Here is a 27,508-nt window from a genome sequence, read left to right on the forward strand (position 1 = left end):
CCATTATTTAGCTTTTAAGGAGATTGTTGTCTCACTTTAACATTCCCTTATATACTTTTGTTTATGCATGTCAAAATATTCTTTCATGTCTCGTATATTTCACTTCAATCTGGAATCGAAATCGTAATCTTGGCTCTGATACTATTTGTAGGACATCGGTCGCTATCAGTTGTTTTATAATCGATTAGTGTCAGAAAAGGCGCACAAATTTTAGTCTTATAGTGCATTCAATACACACAAGCGTCCACGATATTCGATTTTGAACCGCCGGTACCCAGACCTCTCCCTAGTGGACAATTACTGTTAAACCCCGACTAACAGAATATATACAATATTGTATGGAGTATAATAAATTTACTATGATTAGTGATAAAATTTAATACATTACAAATATAATAAAATTGAAGTACATAACAATTATAATTATAAGTAGAAGCATATCAAACTATTGTAATAAAAATTACTAATGATATTTAAACTACATAACAATATCAGCATTCATAAATCTCTCAATTAATATATAAATTTGAAATGAAACTACAAATAATATAATTAATTACCACATGAAGCTCTCAATTTCATGTAATTAACCAAATGATAAGACTCTTCATTTATTTAAAATGAATAATTAATTCGAATATCTTTAATGATGACCATATGGCCCCCAAAGCTATAAAACTTGTCATTTCAACTAAAAAATGGCTTTAGATTTTCGTTAACTACTGTAATGGTCAATGATTGAAAATATTAAAAATGATTTTAATCCAACAATTCTAAGTGCGACTAATTAAAAGACTGCTTTCAGTTCATCCTTTTCTTTTTCTTTTCTTTTCTCAAAGTCTATAAAGTGCAATTAATCAGTTTGGTGGGTCAGGCTGACTTTTGATTGTTAATTTATAATTTGCAGTTTTTACCCCTCAAAGTTTGCATTAATTCCATATTTGGTCCCTCATGTTTCAATAATTTAACATGTTTGGTCATTATTGTCGATTTACCGTTACTCCGTCAGTTAAGTTAGCGATGAGCACACACTTGATTCTGTTAGTATAGCGAAAAATTGACGGAAATGATTGAGAATGTTGAATTTTTGAAACATGAGGGACCAAATATATTTTTTGTTTACATGGAGGATCAAATTTGAAATTGGTGCAAATGTGAGGGACCAAAACTGTATTTTCTCCAATTCTAATATTGAGGCCCAGGTTTTATTTGTTTGTGGTAGGTATAGTCAGATTTAAGGCCCGGGCCTTAGTTATGGGCTTTAGCATATTACATAATGTAATAGTCTAAGCGATTAAGTTGGGTTTTTTTTTTTTTTTTTTTTTTTTGAAGTGAAAAAAAAATCTAATTTTGTTCTAAAAGAACGGATGTCGACATTTTGAAAATTGGAATGATTATTCCAAAATCGAAATTTTCCGGATAGTAATCGGCAGAAATCGTAAACTATATTCATTTTATTTATATATAATCTAAAATAAATAATAATATTGACATCGCAAGTCTAAATTTTAGAATTACTTTTGAAAATTAAAATAATAAAAACAGAAAATTGGAATCTCAACTATCATAAATCAAAATTTGAATTTTTCTAAAATAGAAACTTTTCAGATCGAAATCGACAGAATTCAAAAATTCTATTCCAATTTGCAACCATTACTTTATGCAAAACTTGGAAATAAATAAATGTAATTCCGCAGATGGAGATGATAAAACGTTATATATACTTGCAAAAAAGCAAACTGTAAATAATAGAAGCAAAAACGTGTTCAATAAATATATAATGTAATAAACACAAGATAAACGCAAGCAATTAAAATACCATCAAAGTCAATACGGTCAAATATAAGAAACCCTAGTTGTAAGCTTATGACAAAGCATACTAGGATAAATGGTTTGGACAAAAACCAACCACACCACAAAACATACTACTAGGAAGTTCAATTACAATAATACCCTTCCTTAAACATCACAAACATTAACTACTCATATAATATATAAAGTTTTATTTATTTATTTTTTATTTATTAATTAGTTTTCTGAATAAATCAGAACAAAAGGGTGGTTTGATTTGATAATTTGCGGGAATTAATCGATTAGAAACGCTCCTGCAAATTCGGCTGCATCGGCTGCACACGAAAGGCGAAAGGCATTTGGTGAGCGTCGTAGTCTGGAACACCTTGATGGTCGTATAGTCCGTGCGGCTCTATCACGTTCTCATCCATCGGATCCAAATGCAGCTGTCGCTATTAATTTAATCCCATCCATCAAAAAAAAAAAAAGCATTAGCTTTCGATATTCAAGAAAATTCTTAGATAATATTATTAAAAGTATATATATGTTTAAGCATTATTTTTTAATTAAAGTAAATGATAGTGAATATATATAATATAGAGAATAAAACAATATACATACCAGCTTGAATTGGAGGTTTTGATTCTCCTCCTCTATCATTTCATTCTGAAATCATTTTCAACAATCATACATTAGCAAATATATATAAATTAGCCATTTTCGAGAAAATGTATAAACGTGTTACGTGTGTGTGTGTGTGTGTGTGTGTTCGCATCCGATGTTACGTGTGATGATTATATATATAGGGCAAGGGGAAAATTCAGAAATAGTAGTGTTTGCCGTACATGTTTTCGCATCATCCGCACAAACTCCATCTGTCGAATTAAAATAAAAAGAATAGATATTAATAAAAAGATGTTAGATACATACTGATTCAGATATTTTCTTAATTCAAAACATATATATATATATATATATATATATATATATATATATATATATATATATGAAAAAAAATATAAATAGAAGAACCTGTTTGGCTTTGAGAGTGGAAATCCCATTTTCGAGTGCTTCCTCTAAGACCATCAGCTCTTTGTAATTCAGAGTTGTGATATCTTCTCCCTTCAGATGCCTAAAATTGATTAAATTAAAAAAAAAAAAAAAAAAAATAGGAATTAAATCAAGAAAAACATATGGAATATTATTATATTTATTTTTGGAAAATACAGAAACAGGAAAAAAAAACTTGAATAAAATGAGAACCTGAGCTCAATCTGCATGCTGTCATTCTCTTTCTTGATTCTGTTGATTTCATTGTCCAAATGCTGTTTTTATTACAAAAAAACAATTCAACTACAGTGTTATTATTACATTAGAACAAGAAAAAAACATGAGAAATATTCCAGATCCATCTCAATAACATTAAAAATTAATTATTTTTAAATCATGAAAAAAGCAATAATCTTTGAACCAACAGATCAAGAACAACCTCATCTAGATCTAATAAAGGTAAATAAAATACATTAAAAAAATTCCCTTTCTTGTGCTAAATAAACTCAAGTTATATATTCATAAATTTTTGCAAGCAAAGGAAAGAGAGAGAATTATATTTTATTACCAGATCTGTACACATATAAATTTTTGCAACAAAGTACTACAATTCTTGGGAATGAGAGAGAAAGAGGAAAGGGTCAATGGTAGATCTAGAGAGAGAGAAAACCACCACCCCTACACACAAAATCTTCACACATAAAATAAAATAATATATGTATGTATATGTATGTATATATACCTCATGTTTTGCATCCCAGAGCCTCTTACCAGAGAGCTTGTGGTACTGATCCAGCATGTCAACTAACCTTTTATTATCAAAACAAATTCAAATTAAAAAATCAAGAACCAGAAAAAAAAACCCTAGTTTTTGATGATGAGAGAGAGAGAGAGAGAGAGAGAGAGAGAGAGAGAGATACGTAGTAGAAGGGCTGCAGAATTCATGCATCTTGCCGGAGCTAGCAAAGATGATGACAGAAACGTGTGCATCACAAAGAACGCTAATCTCCTTAGCTTTTTTCATGATCCCATTTCTTCTCTTTGAATAAGTAACCTGCCTGTTGCTCGAGTTCTCTATCCTCTTTATCTCAATCTTTCCTCTCCCCATATTCCTAACTCTTCTCTCTCTAGATCTCTCTTTCTCTCTCTCTCTTCAATATTTCTGTAGATGAGAGAACCCTTTAAAGAGAGATTGATAATGGTGTTAATGGCATTTTTCTATTGTAGGAATAAGGGACAATCAACTTTCGAAACCCTCAGCAAAAGATAGTTCGTTTATGGAATTATGTTCATTTTACTAAGCCAACGCCAACTGTTATTAATTATAAATTTTAATTTATTTATTTATTTTAGATTTTTCACTACAACTTAGGCATGTAACCATAGTTGCACCTAGTTATCTCTTGGTCTATCTATATCATTCTAAATTTTAAATTAAATTAAAAAAAAAAATAAAAAAAAATCAGCCCATTATCCAACCTTAATTTGCGTAGACAGATTAGATTGACTAGGGTTGCAGAAATCTTGAAATTAGGGTTTTCAGTGGTTTAGATTGAAATTAATTAATTGGATAACTTGTGTGATTTAATTAGCGAACATGTTTTGTTGAATTTCAAATCTTAACCATCAAATCAAATCAAAGATGAATCAAACGTTGTTGGTCAGAATAAAAAAAAAAAAGATTAGATGTGACAGGAAAGTGTTTTCATTGTCTTCCATCTCTTGAAAGTGTGTAACGTTAGTAATAATAATTCTTTTTTTTTTTTCAGTCAAAATGTCATGTCTGTATATTTGCATGGTCCTGGAAATGGTCAACAAAATAACATATGATATTGTTTTTCTATTTATTTATTTATTTTTGGCTTTTACTAAACTGAGAATGTTGGAATTAATTTATTTAACTGAAAATAAATTATTAATTATCAGTTCTTTAAGGGCAGGGAGATCAAGGAATAAGAAAGAGTTCGAATTTTTGTTCTTTACAAATTACCTAGTTGTTGAAAATTAGGTTGACCCTAATTTCAAACCCTAATATCATAGTAAATTTAATTTTTTCCTTGTTGGAGTTTGATAATCATTGTTTGTTCTCTTCGAATCGCACGATTTATAAGAATTTTGCAGTGGGGTATCGCGTTTCGACAAATTTACTATATTGTTAGAGATATGTTTGTTCTCGCCCATTCAATATTTCGTTTCTAGGGTTTGAGAACACATTTACCTAGCATTGTATAATTTTGTAAGTTGTTCCAATAGTGTAATTGTTATTTGGTGTTTGTTGTGTGTAGAATACAACGTCTTTCTGCTTCATTACTATCACGTTGTAGTTAACTAGAATCGTATATGAACAAATACAACTTCGTATTTTGTTTGTTGCTGCCGAAATAGACCCACCCCAATAAGAAAATGTAACCATTCACGAAAAATAATAATTTTTTATATGAAATAGTAGCGATTTGAGAAACATTTGGGGAGGGGGTATTGGCCCCCTCGGTTGTATGCTGGCTCCGCCACTGCCCACCAATTCAGGACTCAGGAGAGAATCAACCATTGAACATTGAGAAGAAATAGGAACACGAAAAGTATATAATAAAAGCCAAAATCTCGAAATCCAGTCACAAGAAATCTTTTACTATACATTTGACACTGTATATATGTTGATATACAAACAAAACATTCTCTCTTGAGCATTTACCATAAATCACGCTCGAATTAACAACTCGTAAAGGTTGCTATTATTATCGCCCGATACACGTTTCAACATTTCAAAACTCCTACGGCTACCAATAAAATCAATCCTCTTAAATTCTACCTTTTCCTTGCTCGAGTAAGCTGATCGAACTCGATCCGCATGCCTCGAATCTGTGTGGATAGCTATTTCTATTTCCTCGGCCGACATATTCTCCTGAGAATCGATTATCGAGATATATATTATAATACAATACAACAACCAGGATTATATACACGTGTAAATGTAATATTTTTATCGTATATATATATATATATATATATATATATATATATATATATATATATATATATATATATATATATATATACCTGGTAAAATGTGTGGATGAAATCCAGGACCTGCAAACATGTGAACCCTTTATTGCTGAAGAATGTTCTAGAACATGGGCCCATTTCCGAAAATCGGTCAACTGGGAACATGATTGTGAGGAAATTCCCTTTGAATATTAACTCCGACTTCTCGCTGCAATTGAGAAAAGAAAAATAAAATTCTATCAGAATTTTTCAAGAAAAGAAAAAATTCGATATAAAAGAATTTCGGAAAATACCTTTCTGTAAGCGGTCGAGATAAGTTGACAAACGAAGTATGAGATTCCTTGCCATCGAAGAAAACAGGTGTGTGGTTTTCTTCTTCGACACTTGAAGACTCTGTATAAATAGAAGCAGTCGAAGTTGACTCGGATATTGACCAGCAAATTGAATCCAAAAGGCTGCTAGGAGTTATTGGACGTATCGGAGTTTGACATGTCTGAAATAATAATTATAATAATATAATAAAATTATTGCCAGAAAACAAAAAAAAAAAGAGCAAATTTAACGACAGTAGCTAAGTTTGGAATGAACCTGCATTCGTCGATTCCGACGCTTTCTAACACCTTCCTTAGCTAAGTTTACCCTCGTTCGTCGTTCTTCGAGGCTTGCTTTAATTACAGAACTGGGATCATTTACGGAACTGGTTACCCTGTTAACTTCCTGTAAATATTCAAAGTGGTAGAATTTTCTTTAAGAATTTGAATTATCATTGCCAACTGTGTGTGTGTGTGTGTGTGTGTGTGTGTGAGAGAGAGAGAGAGAGAGAGAGAGAGAGAGAGAGAGAGAGAGAGAGAGAGTATTGAAAAAAGATGCATACCTCTCTGAAAACACCATGCTGGAAAGTATCGAGCATTGCTCCAGTATACCTAGCCAAATCGGCTGATAAGTGGACGAGTCTTTGCAGAGATTTTTCTTTTGCAGACTTTATAATCCATAATGGCTGTCAAAATTATTATTAAAAAAAAAAAAAAAAAAAAAAAAACAACGATGGTGTCATGAGCACAGAGTATTAAGGTGTCATTGGATACGTAATAAGCGAAATGAAAAACGACGAGAATCACTTACGGTGACAATATTACTAGAATGCCCCAGATATTTACGTATAGAAGGTCCTTCACATACTACATGAGAAGCATTGCATCCAACAAACCATTCATCCACCACGCTACCACCTTCGGCAGATAAGACCTCGGCAACCTAGTAAGATAAATATATTTCATGGAACGTATAAAAAAAATGTTAACAGGCACTTTTTTTCCGAAATATTTATCCACTAAATGGATTTAAAAAAAAAAATTAAGTGCCTCAAAACAAAATTCAAGTCCACCTTATTGCGAAGTTCGACAGGGACATCTAGGTCAACGTAAAAGGTTTGACCAGACAAAGATGAAGAACCAGTTTGTTTTTTAGTCTCCCTTTCTCGAAACGAACCAATAGGAATGCAAGAATTTTCAGCACCGGAATTCTGATCGAGCCGCTTCAAATCGTCATTCGGGATACTTTTATCTCCAATGTTGTTAGCATTGTAGAGCGTTTCATTTAACCTAACTGAAATAAATAAACCTAATATTATCCCCCAAACAGGGCATCCACACACACACACACACACAAAAGTAACTGAAAAACAAAGAAAAATAACTATTACCATTTTTTCTGACGCTATCCACAAACCAGCTAATCGTGACCAGAAATAGACCATTAGTGGATCCATGTTTCAAAGCATGCTCAAATTTACGTCCATGAAAACTGTAACAAGTGTTAAAGACTAACACGAGTATGATTCGGCTTAGTTAACTACGCATAGGATTACACTGGTTGACCAAAATTTTGTCTTTTTTTGTTGAAAGAGTTGACTTGATTGAACTAGCCAGATCGAAACCTTGTTTTCAGCACATTCGTAACGAAATATACAGATCTAAATGACCCTAATTAAAAATCAACGTTATACAAAATAACAAAATACGCATCAAGAAAGGATATTTCAACAACCAGGTGAGTGCATTGAGGATGGAGATGCGGACTATATTGCCCTCCCAATCTCTCCGTGGCTTCCTTGACTTGTTTCCTCGTCTCTACAATCGAATTCAGAAAGCAGAAGATAAAAATTCTATATTTCAGCTAACAGAACTACATTCCGTACATGAATAAATCGACTCTTTTAGCAGAATATACAGTTCTTGATAATGGGAGAATATTCTATTTCACACTGCTCTCCTACAACTAGTTAAGCCATTCATACGTCTAGTTTACGATCTTAGACTAGTATAATTGTTCGTTCTATAATTAAAAATAAATAAAACAGGAAAATGTACGAAACCCAAATCACGAAACAAACATAACTGAAGCATATGAAAATACAGCTGCCCGCATATATAATCGAGCACCACACTACGTCAGTATAGCATTCCATCAATATATAGCACCACTAACTACATAAAATCCATATATCCACACACAATATACATTTAAAATCCAGAATTCGAAAAAGTTATCGGGTATACCTTTAGATAATCCGGTAACGCAAACGACAAGGCCAGAAAACGGTCCGTTGGATTTCACTGATTTAACCGGAGATTCAGAAACTGCAGAGGAATTCGGAGACAAGGGCTCCAATGAAAAGGGTTGAATGCCCCTAAACGACGACGAAAAATCAACAAACAGCCTCGAACACCCCTTACCAGCTATCACCTCCACTCTCCCTCCCCCTCCAATTCCAACACCACCACCACCACCACCCATTTTTGCAATCATTGAATCAGCTAATGTGATGGTAAAACAGTAAAAAAATTGAAATATGGAAACAGGATATACTACTATGACCACTTATCTAATACTTTTCCTAGTATATATTCATAAATGGGGGTTTTGTTTTTGCCCTTTCTTTTTTCGGAAGAAAAAGTGAGTCAATGGCAGAGAGAGAGAGAGCACACGCGAAATTTGAAAACCCAATCTTTTTTTTTCCACAAAATGGTAGAAATTGAAAAGGGGGAAGGAATGAAGGGAAAGAAAGCAGAAATTATACTATTAAAAAAAACAATGGTTGAATGATGGCTTTAGCAGAGATGAAGGAGAGAGAATCTACGCAGAAACTTTTTGTGAATTGTGTTACTCTCTCCTTTAGCTTTTCTTTTGGGGGGTTGGGGAAAGTGGGCAATGGCGTGATTCATTTAAAAATCACTTTATTTTTCCTCTTTCTCTCTGTAGAATTGCAGAGCGAAATGCCGACGCCATGGCCGCTTCTTCGCATTGGCGTTTTGCTCTGTTTAACAATTCAGTCACTGAATTTTCTACCAAATTCTTCATTAAATGTTGTTTGGCAGAGGGATTTGAATTTAACTTATTTTCCTTTTTTTTTTTTTTTTTCTTTTTTTGCTTCTTGTGGGGGGGGGGGGGGGGGGGGGGGGTTTAAACTTTAAAGCTTAAAAGCGTTACTTGAACATTACTCGTCGGAAAATCAATTTATCGTAGAGCCAAACAAGGACCAATGCTGGTCGCACTCACAAAAATGGTGGTCCATTTCCAAACCCTTATTTCTTTATTTATTGGGCTTTTCAGCAATTCATTTTTATTTTATCATATATTATTATCATTATTAATAATTTTATTATTATATTATTATTACACCATAAAAAAAAAAATATAAACTAAATCACTCAATATTCGACTCTAGGAGCTTATATCAACTCACCATCCCCGAAATCAATTGAGTTCTACCAGTGCGGCGTTATTATCAGATTTATTGATTTTGAAGTATTTTCCTTTTTAAACATTATCATTTTGAACTTGTGAGCCTATGGTAGTGTAATTGACTTCCTAATAGTGTCCAAAATTATAATCTCCCATAAAAGTGTGACAGATCAAAAATTTGATAGGGTGTCCTAATCAATTCGGTTAATTTAATGTCAAATCAATTGGCCAATTAAAGTTATAGTGTGACACGACATCTCAAATAATTCAAACTCATAATAGCATTTCATCTAACCTAATTAAGAAGGTAGCTTGAAATTTGAATAATGCAAGTCAATTGGCAATGATAACTAGCACCAGTAGGTGAACCAAATTGTACAGATTAGTGGTGCACCATTATCTGTGATATTCCTCCCACTAATTGATTTCAGCATTATTATGAAAGTACAACACGTTATGCAACCAGTACAACTCGAATTGATGCTGAGTCAAATTGGAATAACAGTCTAGAGTGCATATTAGTGGACATAGCAAAAAATAAGTGGGGTGGGGGTGGGGGTGGGGGTGGGGGTTGGGGGGGCAAAAGGGATTATTAAAGAAAAGGTCAGTGAACTGGACATTCTTGCAAACAGAATGCAAGTTAAAAAACTGAATCAGCATTACAATCCAAACAAGACATTACATAACAATGCAAATGCAGAATGTGATTTGTCCTAAAAGAATATACGATACGTCAAGTTGATTGAACTGGATTCACATGTTAATGGTACACTGTGGGGCGGTAGAAAACGGGAGGAAAAACAACGAAAAAGACACGACACATTCGGGTGAGAACAAATACACAATACTCTGAAAACCCAACAAGGAAATATATCAGCTAATAGACCACCTCAATTTCGCACTCCTATTGAAGAATTTGATTCCGAGGAAGAGACTGTCAAATTGAAAGAAAATTAAATTAATCCTTACCCCCACTTTTCCGATTATTGTTGTTTCTTTGAGTTAGAAATCTTTCCAGTAACATCAGACTTCAATTTGCACCCAAATGAGAGAAGTTTATCCGCAAGATTGTCTATCTCTTCCTCCTTTTTCTCATACACAACGAAGGAAATAAAGGCAATGGGTATTCCTGCAAATTCCAAAGAAGATAGCAAATTGACGACCGACTAACATGAGATACACATGCGACACTATAAATAAACATAAAAATTGATTAAATCGGAATATTTCAGCGTACAACTAGACATAGTTGTACGTGCATGCCAAAATTAATCACAATACACAGGCACAAAGCACATACCTATCACAAATGCAGTATTCAGCTTAACTGCTCCAAGGATACTGAGAATCAATAACGAGAGAACTACCTGTTTCATGAGCAAAGCAGAAATCGCTCAACTCTCAGCTTACAACACCAAAATCGTGATGCATTCAGCGGAAGAGTGTGAAATAGCAAACAGACTATATTTACATAAGGATTCATTGAGCTTAGACTGCAACATTTAAGTTTCTCAAATTGATTTACAGCAAAACTCCAGTAACACATTACCTTGAGGAAAAGCTTAGAGTCATTTCCTTTACAAAGTGATTTTAAGTTACTAGCGGCAGAATTCCACCCCGATGCCACTGACAGCGCAACATGGTGGGATGCAGCTTCTGAGACATGGAACTTTGACTCTGGAATTTTCTCAATTTTATATCCTAATCTGCGAACCATATAATCAAATGTGAGCATTACTATCACTGCTTATATGAAATCTTCCCTATGTTTATGAAATTTAAAATATTTTTTCACATATTTAAGGCTGCAGTTTGCAACTAATTTAGAAAGAACAACTAGCATGTTCAATAATCATGTACCACGAAAACAAGAGATTAGCAAGTGTACATTTTCTGAGGTAGTTTTCCATGGATGAAAAGGAAGACCGCTGCCGCTAATAGAAGCTTGGAAACTGCAGTAATTACAGTATACCCAGTTGCTATGAAATTGAAGTAAATTGCAGCCAAGATCAGCAAAACGGTGAGTGTCTGCTTTTTATCCCTCCACAGTAGTATGTCAGCAACTGCAAGTATAATCATCCTTGATTAAAGGCCATGGAATCTGTCTCAAGTTCCCAGTCAGATGCAACAATACAATCCACATAAATAATAAGAATGCCGAACAAGGATGACGTGTCAGACAACTTGAATCCTAAAATATGCGCATATATATTTCAAAGAGGAAAAAGATTCATACCTTTTCCACTGCCAAGAAATAATTCAGCTTTAGATGGTCCATCCCTTTTACTTCGAACATCAGCCCTCAAGTGTGGGTACGCATCGATTGTTTTTCTAAGACCCTCCTGCAGAAAAAAAAATATCACGGGAAATGATCAAAAAGATAATTAAATACGTTCTTGAGTATCTTATGAAATCTCAGATCATTCCATAAGTGATAGAGTTAACTCCTTAAGGTGTAAGTATTGACCTGAAGTGGCACAATAGGTGTGTAGCCAAGAAGATCATTTGCTTTAGAACAATCAAAGGTCCTGGTGATAGATAGTAGACGTATTCTTGAAGGTGTCAACTGTGGCACCTTCATTCCATACGGGGCTAAAAGTTTATATATCAATTCCACCATATGTGCAATTGGCATCATAACACATGCAGGAATCTTAATTTTGGGCCTGCATACTACACAAGATCAGAAATAAAGATAACATGCATTATTTTATTACATAACTCAAATGACAGGCACTCCCTCTAGGAATGCACAAACATAGTTACAGAGTACAATGATAAATATTAAGAATTACCAAAAACTAAAAACTGTTGGGTGACTTACTATCAAAGCATTTACTCAAATAACAGCTGTACATGGTTGGGTTGATTGAAGAAGTTGTAATCAACTCATATACATGAATCAAGAACAAGAAGCAACAAGGAACAAAATAAGGAAATATAAGTTTTTAGCAAATTAAGTGATTCAACCAATATAGATATTGTCAACCTCCAACCTAGGTTCAACGCCAGTAAAAGCGTTCAATTCAAGATTAGTAAGATGAGAGGTTGTTCAAAAATATTTTGCCAGCCTGATAGGTAATATAGACATGGATGACCACCAACTTCTATTAGCATGATGACGTCACACTTCCGAATTATTTGAGCTTAAGCTGAGCTTTCAAAACACTACAACAAAGGAAAAAATAAGCTTTGGAACAAAAGAGTACCTTTCATAGCCAAGACCTTCAAGAATGAGAGACATAAACTCCCAAAATTTGATTTGTTCCGTATTGGTAATGAAGTATGCCTGCAGGCGTGATTAATTGAAACCATGTTATTGTGGCTTTATTCAGGTCATGTAAGAATCTTATTTGTGGAAATAATAAGCAAGCAACATAGTAAAATCTGGAAGAATCTGTATATTATTACATGTGCAGGTCATGCCTTTTATTACAGCAAATGAAAATGCTACCTGTCCAGCAGCTTTATCTGCTACCAAACCGTCAGATGCCAAAGCTCGCTCGGCACATATGTGAGCATGTGCAACATTCTCAACATAAGTAAAATCATACATGTTGTTGCCATCTCCAATGATGAACTGAACATTCCAGAGTAGAAAGTCAGAAAACCAAAAGCTTTTGAATATGCAGGATTAGAATACTAACTCAGCATATTGCGAATAAAAATAAAAATAAATCCATGAAGCCAACGACAACCATTAAATATGATGTATATCTCTAGTTGAAAAAAACATAGATGCAAGGCTCAGTAACTAAGTGGAAGTAGTCAAAGCCTAATAATTACCTTTGATTTTCCAGCCCTAGCTGCAGCAACTAATGATGGAACAAGCAACTTATCACCAGGTCCAAAGATGCTGCTAGGTCGAATACAGCATGTTCGAAGGCCGTTTGAACCATTTGACTTTATAACTAGAGCCTCTCCTTCAGCTTTTGTGGCAGAGTATGAATCATTGTGCTGAAAAATCAACCGCGATAAGATTTAGGTATTTAGACATGGGAAACTCATTGAATGGTGAACATGATTAAAAATTTGTTGAGAAAATGTCAGAATTGAGACTTCAGTTTCAAAGTTCAACAAAGATTAGCTAAGAAAAACAAACCAAAATTTTTGTAATATACAAGTCAGAGTGACAAAAATAGACAAAAAGAGAAAAAATGGAAGCATACTAAACCACTCTATGATAGAAAGTTTAGAAAGTCAAAAATGAATGACGCGCTTAATCATTTATATAATTCAAAGAAAAGCTAGAAAACCGAACCGGAAATAATATCACTACCTCAAAAAAACCCATTATAGCATGAGCAAGGGAGGTTTTTATATAGCATGAGTGAAGTCAACACCAGTCAATACCTTAGCGGGATAAGGCAATGATTCATGTCCGTTAAAAATTCCATGGACTCCATCGAAAATCACGCTTGGGGAGCTTGTATATATAAGTCGTTTTACTTTCAGCTCAACACATGCATCAATAATATTTTGGGTTCCTGTCGCCATAATTACGAAAATTAAGGAAATAAAAACATTGGTTACGGGCTAAACAAATCCTTTTAAACAATTTATAGCACACATCTTATTCAGATCAAGATGGTGCAAAACTGACCTAGTACGTTGACAGAGTGATGCAGCTGATGGTTATTGATGGAGGAATCAGGAGCAGCCATATGAAAGACAACCTCGGCTCCTTTGCAAGCTACAGTACAAAACGTCTAGCAGTATGTTAAATGCCTAAGTCAGGTTAAATTGACCTTAACTATTAACTGAAAATGGACAATGACACTCAACCCCACCATCTTCATTTTTTTTTCTTTTTTTTTTTCTAATTCTTAGACCGTCAGCATCTCAAATGTATCCACTTCCATTTTGGAAGCGTTTCTTTGTTCCTTGATTTGTCACAAATGTTGAATACCCCCAGTTCCCCACCCCCAACAAACTACGGACAACAAAGAAATACATATGCTCAGCATAATATTATGAAAGATCATAAAAATAATGCAATCCAGAAGCTACATGTGAAATATGATACAAATAAACACACAATCCATCAGACTGAATCTCGTTACAGAATCTTAATAAGCATATTCTACTTCTGCTCTTATAAGCTGTCTTATTGGCTACAAAGCTACAGCAGACTTCCATTAAATGTAGGAACGAAATGTGTAATCCAACCCATCTGTTATAAAGTATAAACCCTATAAATTGAAAAAAGTAATCGAGGGTATCAAACATCATCATTCCTTGTTCACGATTTCTTGTATTTCTGTCATGGTAAGGAATATGTAGAGTTAATTTCTTGTTCTCTTGATTTAAGCTTGTTCAATTGGTTCATTACATAATCAAACAAAGCATAAACGTAACTGTATACTTGATACGAAAACGCAAACCAAACGAAACCAAACCTACTATTAACATAGAGAAGATACACCGACCGCGTGCAAACACAAGTGAAACCACATCAACTACACAAAACCGCAGTATTACACAGTCAACATTTGCAAAGAAGCAGATGAAGGGAAAAAATAACGAGGAGAAAGTGAGGCTCAGTAGCAAAAGCTAATGCCGGAAATAAGACCTTTGAGCACTTGCGATTTGTCGCGAAGATCCGCCGCCACGTACTGCGCGCAGCCGGACTTGAGAGCTTCTCCGAGGACGCCGTTCTCCTCGTCGGGGTCAAGCTTCACGGCGGGGCCCAAATCCGCGACGCGCACGGAGAACATGCCGTATTTGATGAGCATCACCACCAGATGACGCGCCGCAAACCCTCGGCCGCCGGTCACCACGCACCACCGCTCCTCCCCGCCCATTTTCCCGATGTCAATTACTTCCACCGGTCAAATGAGACCTAAAATTTTTTGTAGCTGCCAACTGTTGATGGATTAAATTGAGGTTCGATTAACCGATTGCTAATTTGCGAATTAATTAATTAATTAATTTGCATTTAATTGTCGAATTTAAAGAAAAAAGAAGAAAAAAGTGCAATGCTCGTGAGATTTAATCTGGATCTTGGACTGAGAGTGAAGGTGGATAGACTGTTTCGATTAACGAAATTAATCTCATAATAAAACAGCTTAGCTGTGCAGCTTAATTTAAATAAAAAGTAATTACAAACAAAATCCAGCCATAGCCCCACTATAGTCACTTATTGCAAACTGGCCCTAATTAATTAATACGATTAAATACACTTTGTACACCTGAAGTATAGCTTATGTAACACTTACCCCTTAAATTATCATATGTAACAATTACTCCCTCCAACATCAATTGTTTTAGGGTAAATTACATGTACACCTCTAATGTAAGCTTAAATAACTTCAAGGTCCCTTAACTACAGTCACACCACTGAAACAATTATCTGAGCCAGGATCTCACGTCTTGGGGACCGATATACACTATATTTGTTTCTCGTTGGGCCGTTAATGCTATCATAAACGGCAATTTATAAATCTAATATAAAATAATGAGGATTTAAGAAATGTTAGGAGAGGCATGTCACCCTCTAGCTCTGCGTTGTCTCCACCACTTCTTCAAACTAATCGTTCGTTAGAACTCTAATAGAATAAATTGTGCAATGCATTATTCTGTTAGAGTTTCTAACAATAGTGACTGTAAGTACCGATACTATAGGGACCTTAAAGTTATTTTAGTATATCTTAGGACTGTGGGTGTAATTTACCCATTATTTTAAATTTTAAAATTTGAAGCATAATAAATATAACAATCTAATACTTATTGGATCATGTCTAAACAAATTAAGTTGAACCAATAATACAAGCTTATTTAAACATAACACATTTAAACCTTTTATAATAATTAATGGAGTCCATATGGATTTTTAATAATTTTGATAATTTTTTTTCTATATTATCACTAATTCACTTGTTATAAATTGAAAAACTAGCAACCAGACGTAAACTATATATAACTTGTTTTTGACAATTTGTGATGATTGTAAATTAAACTCACATTTATGAAAAAAAATGATCTTGTCAGTGTTCATACGAACGCTTTCGAACATGAGCAACTTTATATTCGAAATCACTATAAGTCGCAACGTTGTTTGAATTCTCTACAAACATTTTTAGGAAAATGTTTTTGGAAAATCGTGTTTCGGTGAAATTAGCAATATTGAAAAACATTTGAGGGAAAATAAATAAATAAATATTATTGAAAATATGTTTCAGAATACGTCTTAATGAGCCGTGACATTTTTTTACATGGAAAAAAAATAAATTATTGTAAAAAAAAAAAGGGTAAATTACACCTACACCCTTGAGGTATGCTAAAATAACTTTAAGGTCTCTATGGTACCGGTAATTACAGCCACACCCCTAAAGTTAGGGTTTGTAACAATATTTTAGGGGTGATTGTAATTACCGATACTACAGGGACCTTAAAGTTATTTTAGCATACCTCATGGGTGTAAGTGTAATTTATCCTAAAAATAAAATAAAAAGAAAAAGAAAAAAAGAAGAAGTACAATAGAAGAAAAAATGGCGAAGTAATGAATTTAATTTTCAAATAATCTAAAATTTCCCTCCATTAATCTTCCACTAGAATTTGAAGAGAATCGACGCAGCACACTGTACCACTCGACAATGGGGGCAAATCCCAACTCAAGATCCACCACCACCGGTTCATCTTCTTCGCAATTTCTCAGCCCCATTATCGACGACGACGATTTTCAAGACTACCCTTCCACTTCCTTCTCCGCCGCCTCCAGAACCAGCTCACTTCCGCCGCGGCTCAAACCGCGCAGCTCAACCACCCTCCGCCAATCCAAAAGGCCGAAAAGGGGGAAACCCGTTAATCCCGGAAAGGAAAATTGCTTATTATTCAATGAAATAGAGGGAGCTTTTGTCGGTGGGTTGAAATCAATTGAACCAACCCTCGATTGGTTGAGTCCCAAAGGGGTTTGTGATAATTTACAAAGTAATAATTCGATAGAGTCAAAATTGTTGGATCCATTCATACAGGGTGAGGAGGAGGAGATAGATTTGGAATCAATTGAACCAAATCTTCAGTTGTTCAATCCCAAAGGGGTTATTGATTATTTACGATGTAATAATTCCGTCGAGTCAAGATTGTTGCAGCCCTTCAGACCGGAGGAGGAGGAGGATGAGGTGGTGGTGGTGGAGGAGGGGGAGGAGAAGATTTTCGATGAAGAGTTTTCTGAGAGAAGCTCGCAACTCGATGCGTTGCTCAAGCTATGCGAGGAAGTGGATGTGGAGAGTAATAGTAATGGTAACGATGATTCGGAGACATGTGTTGTTTCGATTTGTTGTCCTCTTTGTGGAGCAGATATTTCGGGGTTGAGTGACGACCAGAGGCAGATTCACACTAATGAGTGCCTCGACTCAGTGGAGGGTTCGGCTAATGTAAGAACTTCGCTTTATCTTCAGAATCTGGTGTAATTGTTCATATGTAGTTTGCCATACTTGTGTTGTGTGTCATGAGTTTGGAGTACACTTTGAGGAGGTTTTACTGATGGATTCGTAGGTTCACGAGATCATAATTTGAGTTGATTTTGAACGTATAGATTTGACCTCGTATTTCGCATCCTTCATCAAATCGTGTTTAGTAAATTTGTGGGTAATGATTAAGGGTGACGTATTTTCAGGTGGCTGTGGCTGTAAGTAATGATGATACAAGAACGCATCAAGGTCCGGGGCATGTTGTTGATGGTTCTCCTCTTAAATCCGCTACGAAGGCCGGTAATTTATCTTCTGTTGTAGAATGGCTACGAAACTTAGGCCTTGCGAAATACGAAGAGATTTTCGTAAGTCAAGAGATTGACTGGGAGGCACTTCAGTGGCTGACAGAAGAGGTAATATGCATATCTGTGTGTGTGTGTGTGTGTGTGTGTGTGTGTGTGTGTGTGTGTGTGTGTGTGTGTGTAATATATACATATGCATGTAATAATCGTGCCACATCAGCATGCTTGAGAAGTTAAATCTCGCTATTCCGACAGGATCTATGTAGCATTGGCATTACAACACTTGGTCCAAGAAAGAAAATTCTGCACGCTATTAAGGAGCTGAGCAATGATTCGACCACGACGGTGGAACCAAAGGCAGATGTCTCTAAAGTTGTAGCCGACGAGACTAAATTCGAAACTAAAAAGTTGATAACCGATTACTTTTCTGGTCCTCCCTCCGAAAGAAAGAGAGGTGGTGTTGCTACTAATGGACAAAGTAGTGTTCGTAAAAATCAGGCAAATTCTACTCATAAGAGCGTTCAAAGAAATGATCGTTTGAGGAACGGAAAACAGAAGAATGTCCCTGTGTGGTGTTGCGTACCGGGAACACCATTTCGAGTGGTAAACTTTGCCTTTCAATACAATTAATTCACATGAAAATCGATAATTTCAGTATGCATTCCATGATTTTCAGAGTATTGATAATTTTTCTCTGTTTTTATGTAGCAAAGCAGTACTTTATATTAATGTGCTACAAGGTCTGATTTTCAGTTTTCGTATTTTTTGCAGGACGCCTTTAAATATCTAAGAAGAGACTGTTCTCATTGGTTTCTTAGTCACTTCCATTTAGATCGTAAGTCTATTCGAACAATGCTATAGAAATTTGTATACTATCTAAGATAAATTACTATGGTTGCATCTATTGAACAAAACCACCATGTCATTTTTGTCGAACTGCAGCCACTGAATGCTCCTTACTTGTTCGATTTTCATATAAGTATTGTATCGTTGAGAAAAGTGACGGGGGGAAGACTTCTTAATGTCTTTAACAATATCTTCAAAACGACGATGGAAAAATAAAATCTGGGATTTGCATTATCAACAACCTTAAACCACCACCTTTATTGCATTCGGGAGTACTTTGGTTAAAAAAAAAAAGAACCGAGTTGTTTAAACATTTTTATTGCATTGTTTTTCTGCAGATTATCAAGGACTTACAAAATCCTTCTGTCATGGGACGATATATTGTTCCTCGATAACTGCAAAGCTAGTCAATCTGAAAATCGGAATCCCATTCGACAAAATTCAAGTTTTGCCTCTCAACCAAAAGATCAATATTGCGGGAACCGATGTAACATGCTTTGATGCAAATCACTGCCCAGGTGCAATCATAATATTATTCGAACCACCCAACGGCAAGGTATGTATCAAACTTCTTAAAAACAGTACCTTTTTTTTTTTCCTTCGCGCATTTACGATCCAAGACTTTTTTACAGCCTGTACTACACACTGGAGATTTCCGATTTTGTGAGGAAATGGCACAATTATCCGTTTTGCAAGCTTGTTCCATCCACACCCTCATTCTTGACACAACCTACTGCGAATCCCAGGTAATAATAGATAGTGAAAGCAAGCTAAACAAAAAATTGATGATTGCCAACGAGTAATTTGCTTCATTTCCAATCTTGCAGTACGACTTCCCGAAACAAGAGACCGTAATCCAATTCGTCATCGATGCCATCCAAGCCGAAGCGTTTAATCCAAGAACTTTATTTTTGATCGGCAGCTATACCATTGGTAGTATCTAATTCCACACGCCCTAATAAAATAGCTTTTAATACTAAACCCAATCTCAATCCGTATTATTCAAACTAATTATACTGTAATTTTTCTATTCGACTACAGGAAAAGAAAGGCTGTTTCTAGAAGTTGCTAGAACTCTCCGGAAGAAAGTCTACGTCACTGCTCCAAAGCTTCGGATCCTGGAATGCCTCGGTTTGCCGCGAGAAGACATGCAGTGGTTCACCACAAACGAACAGGACAGCCACATTCACGTTGTTCCCATGTGGACAATCGCTAATTTCAAACGACTCAAACACGTTTCTGACCAGTACACGGTAACTTGACATATATATGTCTCGATTTCTCGATTGAACGACCAATTATTCATTAAATATCTGATTCAAGTACTTTTTTTTATACAGCGGCGGTTTAATCTGATAGTTGCTTTCTCGCCGACTGGTTGGTCATTCGGAAAAGGGAAGAAATCTACCGGAAAACGATGGCAGAAGGGAACTGTTATAAGGTGAATTTATAAAATATATACATATGCTAAAAACGAAATGTTTTATATATATATATATATATAAAAAAAAACAGTTTTATCATCGTATCATAACGGTTCGGTAATTGATCGGGTCGATGATTTTCATCGTTTTCAGGTACGAAGTGCCGTATAGTGAGCATAGCAGCTTCACAGAGCTGAAGGAGTTTGTTAAGTTAATTTCACCAGTAAACATAATCCCAAGTGTCAATAATCATGGTCCAGATTCTCATAGTGCAATGGTCTCCCAACTCCTGGCTTAAGCAGTTGAGTTAATTATCTCTCTCTATTTAATTAATATTTTTAAGAAAAAAATAATTATATTTATTTAAGCAAATATTTTATTGTTGTAGAACAGATCATATTTATTACAAAATAAACATTGTTGTCAATGTTAATTATGATCTAAACTGTGCGGTATTAATTATAATGAAGTTAATTATTAAGGTAAATTACGACTAACCCCCTGAGATAAGGTAAAATTACGAAAAGACCACTCATTTTTGGGTAATTACAAACAACCCTTAACTATGAATTTTCTTACATGTAAATCCTTGCGATGTTAAATTTAGTGGAATATTCTCCAGTTTGTACTCGTTTTACCATATTCGAGCTCTACAGTTTGAAACAAGAGGGTCATAAGATGCGTCTCTCGACTTGTAAATATCAGATTGTGGCGCATCAAAGACTTTTAAAAAAAAAAAAAAAACGAGTACAAACTAGAGAATATTCCACATTGAATTTGACACCACAATGGTGAACATGTAAAAAGATTTATAGTTGAGAGAGTTGATGTAATTACCTAAAAATGAGAGAATTTTTTGTAATTTTATGTTATCTCAGGGTGTGACCGTAATTTACACAAATTATTAAAATGTGTAATTCCATGCATGTCTTCACCGCACGAGTGTTGTTCCTCGTACAGTCAGGAGAGAGTCTTTTTTGCACATATCTTGCAACGATAGACACGTGTCAGTAAATGTGGAAGCACCTCACCGTTGACCGGAGGTCAAACCCTGGGGTTGGCTGTAAATACATGTAGGAATGTGACCTAACTTAATTAAATCAATTCAATTAAAGGTGGCGTGGTAACTTTTTAAAAGTCCTATACATGTTCAGATTTGTACGTGACAAATAATAAGTTGTTAGCCGGTCAAAAAATAAAGTAAAGTATTTTACGCAACTTTTCCCCCAAATAGTTTATGTTGGAATCTATGATTAATCAGTTGGTCTTATCAAAACATGTAAACATTATACTAAAAATATTAGTATAATGCATGTTTAATATCAGTTATTATATGATCCATTCCCATGGCATGCATTTCTTTTGCGTTGCGGCTAATTATAACATGCATTTTAATTCACTCATTTTATTTTAATTTATATATATATGGGCAGATTAGATCGAGGTACGACCAAATTACGAAAAAATACATGAGGCACTATGATATTATTATATTCATTTGGACGATGGTAAATGCATGCCATGGGAATGGATCATATAAAAACTGTGTTCATACTATTTTTAATTAACTAGAGAGAGTTTGGCCTGCGCGTGCAAGTTTCAACATTGAACATTCAAATTTAGTTTTTTTTTTTCTTTTTTCTTTTTAATTACATTGAAATTGTTGGACGGTGCATCCACTGATCTTCATATATCAGATCCTTAATTCTCTCCTACCTGTACGTACTGTACAATAATTAAAATAATTTAAACTGTTCCTTTTGGGGCGTACATATATATTTGCAGAAAGTGGAATATCATGAAAATGAAACGTCTCCCATGATTATGGAAAATTACTTTCAATCACTTTCAAACCTTTCAATTACAAACTCTCTCTCTCTCTCTCTCTCTCTCTCTCTCTCTCTCTCTCTCTCTCTCTCTCTCTCTCTCTCTCACGTGTCACTGTTAAATGCATGCAGTGTAAGTAAATTGTAGAATATTATTATTAGAGTCGTGTTTTAGGGTTCGATTATATACTTACTGGTCTGTCGGTCGATCGGGCCGGGTCAGCCTGACCCTATTTTGCTATTTAATTTGTAATTACTGGATTTTGGGTAATATTCTGATGCTTTAGTCATTGAAAGTAAAACAGGAGGTTGCATGCATTTGCATTTGCATATGGATATTATAAATATGAGTATTAATTAATTACTAGTACACAGATAGATGAGACTGCAAAACAGTTTTTTTATACTTGCAGATAATTTACAAAACTGTTATAATTTTTGTCTCGTCGCACATTAAACATTTTCGTAAACACTTGGTACGGTGTGCATGAGATTACGTTCAACGCATGACACGTTTGTAATCCCTGGTTTACATTTTAACGTGTTCTTCGTTTATGTCGAACTCGTCATATATGAATAATTGATCTAGTGCATGCACGACAGTAGGATTTAAACTCAATACAGGATTGGCTAATTAATTATAATAAAAATTTAGAAATTCGATTTATCCTAGTACAAGTAATAAATCATGATACTATATATATTATGATTAAATCATGATAATATCCGAAACAGAAACCGGGTAATAATATCATCTATTACCCGGCAAAAAAAAAAGGGTACAACAGAAAAACCAGAAAGCTCATGGGAAAAACATATTAATTAATTAATAACTATATATTAATTAATAATTATCTATTAATGGTGTAGTGTGTGCAGTGGCGGATCCAGGATTTTTGCCAAGGGGGTTCGAAATTGTAGAATAAAAAATTTAAATATCACTTTATAAAAATAGTGGACCAAAAATTTACAATTTACAAATTTTGGGTGAATTGTGGAAATAGTTAGAGAAAAAATGTGAAAATGTTAAAAATAGTGGACCAAAAATTTACAATTTAAAAATTTTGGGTGAATTGTGGAATATTTAAAGAGAAAAAATGTGAAAATGTTAAGATTTGAAAAAGAAGACAATTTTTGAGAGAGTGGGGAATCGAACCCATGACCCATTAGTGGATTCAAAATACCTTTACCACCTCAACCAACAACCTTTTTTGTCAAATTATCTATAACAATAATATTTGTCCAAACCCAAGGGTGTGCAACTGCACACCCTAGACCATAGGTGGATCCGCCCCTGAGTGTGTGTGTATATATATATATATAGTATATATTAAATGTGTGGTTTAATTTTAAGAGTACTGATGATCAGAAATTCCAGAGAAAAGAAGGCACAATTCCATGGTCATCGTCGTTATCATCAGGAATAGGTGGTGGTGGTGGTATGTACATTTCGGCCGGGTCGTGAAAAAGCCCGTAATCCGAAACATGGCCCGCATTACCTCCACCGGTAGTATTAGTACCGTCGGAATTATCCAACAAGTCCAAGAATGACCAGTCGATGGAGTTCGACGACGGCGGCGATGCATCCTCCAATTCCACGGCCGCCGGGGGATTATCGCCCCCGGAGCTGTTGGCGTAGTGCTGCGCGACGGCTTGTATCTCGGTCGGGGCGAGAGCCTGGCCGCCGGGAATACGGGGCGGGTCGTCTGGGAAGTTGAAGTTGGCGGTGGGGCCGCGGAGGCAGAAAAGCGCGGCGTCGAAGGCGCGCGCCGCCTTCTCCGCGGTGTCGTACGACCCGAGCCATATGCGGTCGCGGCTGTTGGGGAGGCGTATCTCCGACACGTACTTCCCCCACTTCCTCTTCCTCACTCCCTTGTACTTCTTCTCCTCTATAACGCCGCCCCCCGACGACGAGGCGGCGGCGGCGGCGGCGGCGGCGCCGGTTGTCTTAACCGTAAGATCCATAACGGAAGAAAAAAAGGCGGGAAAATAATTTTGTTTTAGCCTGACGGTGGTCCCGAAAAATTCATGCAGCCAAACGTATAAATGTTTTGGCGGCAGATTAATGAGTCGAAATATGTGTATATATATATATATATATATATATATATATATATATATATATACATGGGAGCACAGTCCAAATATGCATGGGCGAATTCCGATTCAAGTCTGAGCGCGTTGAACTGAATGGGAGAAAGTCCTAATGAGCGTAAAATTAGCGCGGGTGGGGTAGGGATGGGGGGGTGGGGGTGGGGGGTGGTTTACAATTTTAAAAAAGAATTACGAAAATAACCTCATAAATGGCATTATATGACGCGGTACGATCACACCCTCATGGAATTTTTTTGACAAACCCCTTATTAAATTCAAAATCTTTTTTATTAATATAAATCAATCAAGTTTTACTATTATACCCCTATCTTAATCTATTGTATCATATAGTTGGAAAGTTGTATTTTCTCCATAATTAAATTCATAAGGTGTTCTCTTATTACTAGTACTAAAGATATCAATTCCACAAATATCGGTCCTTAATTTTAGACGTACCGTTTCGTAAAAGTGGGAGTTTGAATTTCAAAAACGGCTCCACACTAATATTGTGTTCCGACTTCTGAGTAGTGGAGGCAGCTAGCGCACTGATTCTACAGAGTGGTTTTCACTAATTCACTTATTCTACATAGTGATTTGCATAAATACTTATCGTGCGAATTTCAATGCGTATTGATCTGGAGTAGAAGGACGACGGTCCGACTATAGACCGGGAGGATGATGATTATGTTAAATCATTTACGGAGTTGATCTAATTTTCCTTTTTTTTTTCTAGCCTTTTGGGTCGAACTATTTTTTTTTTTATTCTTTTTGAAATTTAGTTGTTATGTTTTATTTAAATTTTAAAGCATATCACGGGTACCGGCCAACTTAATATATAGTTACTAACTTACTAGTATTGTAAAATTATTTTAGATATATGTTTGTCCTAATTGTGTATTAAAGCATGTCACCTTTGTGTTTGTAAATTGAGTGTGAATCCTTCTTTTAGTGCAGCTTTTTCCTTAGGCTTATAAATGAACTATATTAAACCAAAGTGTTGAGGATGTAATTTTTCTGAACTTATTTTTCGCACTGAAACGCCAATCCAAAACTAACCAAAAAAAAAATCGTTATAGTTTTCGATATAATTGAATATTTACAATATAATGAGTTCCTCGCTGGTTTACTTTTCGGTGTCGATTTTTGTACCATCTTCTCGTTGAAAGGTCAACAGTTTGTACATGAAAAACTTGCAAACATGTCAGATTAAAACTTGGATAACAAATGCCATGATAATTTCAGCGTAACATATTTGGTTGCTTGGTGTTGTATCGGTTTGCGACGTCGAACACAAAGATTGGGGTTTACATGCATTGCTACATTAAATTTACGATTCAAATCAATTCGATATAAATAATCAGATATAACATCAAAAAACTCCGTGTAGTAACATAGGTTTGAAAGTCCGATATATATCATCTTCTAGAAGATGTAACTGTTAGTTTCATGCATTATTGATTACGAAAAGTGGCGCAAGTTGGATTTTACAATATATTTATATGGATATATATAGGATAAATTAATGCTGTCCATAAAATTAAATGAGAGGTCAGATTATTTCTCTCGTGCCTTAATTCTCATTTGTTTCGAATATCCTTTTCCATATATCAATTATGTTTGATTAATATATTTACTCCAAGGTTTTCTTTTGGTTGGGAACATCAGAATTAATATCTTACTTTAGGCATAAATTGTTGGTTAAGAAAAGAGAGCAGTTTGCTAATTAAACACCCCTCGACACTAATACTCTTTTAAATCAGAACAATTATATTTTACTAAAAAGTTCATCGAGCATGTTATTTAGAGAGCTTAGACTGAAAATAACTTATTGCAATTTCTCCAACTCATATGCCATACAAAAAGCATACACTTAAAAAAATGGCATTTCATCCACTATTCCGTCTCTCCCTACCAACCCCCCTCCGCCGATTGCCTATTTTTCGCCAACTACATCATTGGAAAAAAGTTATTTTCACTGTTTTTCAGTTTAATATACCTATTCTCAGTCTAATTTCTCCACCTAAGATATCAATTTTCACTCTAGCTAGGATTATCTATATATTTTTCAGTCTATTTTCCATCTATGGTATTCAAATAAGGTGCCCCATTGGACTTTTAGCTATACAAAATATTTAGAAAGGGAGTTTCCCCTAAAGTATGATAATCAAATATGGTGTATATTATTATATTCTAATATGTATGGACGAGTCTTGGATTAAGTTTGGCCATTTTTTTTAAACTACAATGAAAACACAACTTTATTTGCATATTATATATATATATATATATATATATATATATATATATATATATATATATATATATATATATATATATATATATATATATATATATATATATATATATATATATATATATATATATATATATATATATATATATATATATTAGTTAGTTTATTTTAAATTTGTGGTCTTAGCTTCTTGACATCTTCGTCACCTTTATCTTTTAAGAGTATAATGTGTATTTCAATTAAAAAATAATAATTTAAAGTAACTCTAAATTAATATCATGATAAGTGATTTATGTTTCTCTAGGGTCACACAATTCTTTCCGGTTTCCTTTAGATATGCAAATTTGGGTTGCATTTTGACCCTGAAAATATCATGAATTGGCGTTTTGCACACTTCAATTTTCAAATTGGCAAATTTCACCCTTAAATCGCGCATATAATTAACTCTTGGTTAAAATTTCACAAGAAACAGTTGTAAGGTGCATTTTGCTACGAAATATGCAATCTAAGGGTGCATTTTGCCAATTCCAAACTTTTAAGGGCGCAAACCAATAATCCCTACAATTATTGGGTTAATGCTCAATTTCATAGAAAATCCAAAATTTTCAGCCCAAAGTATTGAGACTAGGTTTAATCGACAAACTGGGCCAAACTGATTAATTGCGACAGATAAAAAAAACCTAGGCCCATGCAAAAACTTATGCATAAATAAAGAAAAATCATTTATTTTCAATTATAACGTGTTAGTTACCATGCAAAAATA

At 34.7% G+C, this 27,508-nt stretch overlaps 5 protein-coding genes across 7 annotated transcripts; 1 reads left to right on the forward strand and 4 right to left on the reverse strand.

Moving 5' to 3' along the window:
* Positions 1-1,746: 1,746 nt before the first annotated feature.
* Positions 1,747-4,099, reverse strand: PI (K-box region and MADS-box transcription factor family protein). Of its 2 annotated transcripts, none has more exons than XM_013000385.2 (7): positions 3,762-4,099; positions 3,584-3,650; positions 3,055-3,116; positions 2,824-2,923; positions 2,637-2,666; positions 2,413-2,457; positions 1,747-2,243 (listed from the first exon to the last, which is right to left on the reverse strand). In XM_013000385.2, the coding sequence occupies exons 1-7, from the start codon at positions 3,947-3,949 to the stop codon at positions 2,094-2,096; spliced, it is 642 nt and encodes a 213-aa protein (XP_012855839.2). In that variant the 5' UTR covers positions 3,950-4,099; the 3' UTR covers positions 1,747-2,093. The 2 variants fall into 2 exon arrangements, with proteins under 2 accessions (XP_012855839.2, XP_012855840.2); XM_013000386.2 differs by having other exon boundaries at positions 1,747-2,237; positions 3,762-4,074.
* Positions 4,100-5,425: 1,326 nt separating this feature from the next.
* On the reverse strand, positions 5,426-9,166 carry LOC105975205 (BRCT domain DNA repair protein). 2 transcript variants are annotated; one of them, XM_088815708.1, is made up of 10 exons: positions 8,403-9,166; positions 7,881-7,973; positions 7,547-7,648; positions 7,229-7,449; positions 6,967-7,098; positions 6,719-6,841; positions 6,433-6,561; positions 6,138-6,337; positions 5,929-6,052; positions 5,426-5,743 (listed from the first exon to the last, which is right to left on the reverse strand). In XM_088815708.1, exons 1-10 carry the CDS (start codon positions 8,650-8,652, stop codon positions 5,540-5,542), a joined length of 1,578 nt encoding a protein of 525 aa, XP_088671834.1. In that variant the 5' UTR covers positions 8,653-9,166; the 3' UTR covers positions 5,426-5,539. The 2 variants fall into 2 exon arrangements, with proteins under 2 accessions (XP_088671834.1, XP_088671831.1); XM_088815705.1 differs by having other exon boundaries at positions 5,899-6,052.
* Positions 9,167-10,177: 1,011 nt separating this feature from the next.
* Positions 10,178-15,662, reverse strand: LOC105975202 (3beta-hydroxysteroid-dehydrogenase/decarboxylase). The gene is made up of 13 exons (XM_013000376.2): positions 15,161-15,662; positions 14,192-14,281; positions 13,942-14,075; positions 13,375-13,545; positions 13,043-13,168; positions 12,798-12,877; positions 12,056-12,254; positions 11,825-11,930; positions 11,477-11,651; positions 11,138-11,294; positions 10,889-10,955; positions 10,558-10,717; positions 10,178-10,437 (listed from the first exon to the last, which is right to left on the reverse strand). Exons 1-12 carry the CDS (start codon positions 15,390-15,392, stop codon positions 10,572-10,574), a joined length of 1,683 nt encoding a protein of 560 aa, XP_012855830.1. The 5' UTR covers positions 15,393-15,662; the 3' UTR covers positions 10,178-10,437; positions 10,558-10,571.
* A 1,401-nt stretch (positions 15,663-17,063) lies between these two features.
* LOC105975155 (sterile alpha motif (SAM) domain-containing protein) lies at positions 17,064-21,004 on the forward strand. The gene is made up of 10 exons (XM_088815721.1): positions 17,064-17,963; positions 18,206-18,412; positions 18,557-18,904; positions 19,073-19,136; positions 19,486-19,703; positions 19,780-19,893; positions 19,975-20,080; positions 20,189-20,400; positions 20,488-20,588; positions 20,725-21,004. The coding sequence occupies exons 1-10, from the start codon at positions 17,184-17,186 to the stop codon at positions 20,867-20,869; spliced, it is 2,295 nt and encodes a 764-aa protein (XP_088671847.1). The 5' UTR covers positions 17,064-17,183; the 3' UTR covers positions 20,870-21,004.
* A 2,752-nt stretch (positions 21,005-23,756) lies between these two features.
* LOC105975156 (ethylene-responsive transcription factor ERF017) lies at positions 23,757-24,449 on the reverse strand. Its single transcript, XM_013000333.2, has one exon. It carries the CDS (start codon positions 24,360-24,362, stop codon positions 23,763-23,765), a length of 600 nt encoding a protein of 199 aa, XP_012855787.2. The 5' UTR covers positions 24,363-24,449; the 3' UTR covers positions 23,757-23,762.
* Positions 24,450-27,508: the final 3,059 nt, after the last annotated feature.

Source organism: Erythranthe guttata, chromosome 1 (assembly GCF_056151865.1).
Source record: "Erythranthe guttata isolate IM_541 chromosome 1, IM_541, whole genome shotgun sequence".
Taxonomy (NCBI): domain Eukaryota; kingdom Viridiplantae; phylum Streptophyta; class Magnoliopsida; order Lamiales; family Phrymaceae; genus Erythranthe; species Erythranthe guttata.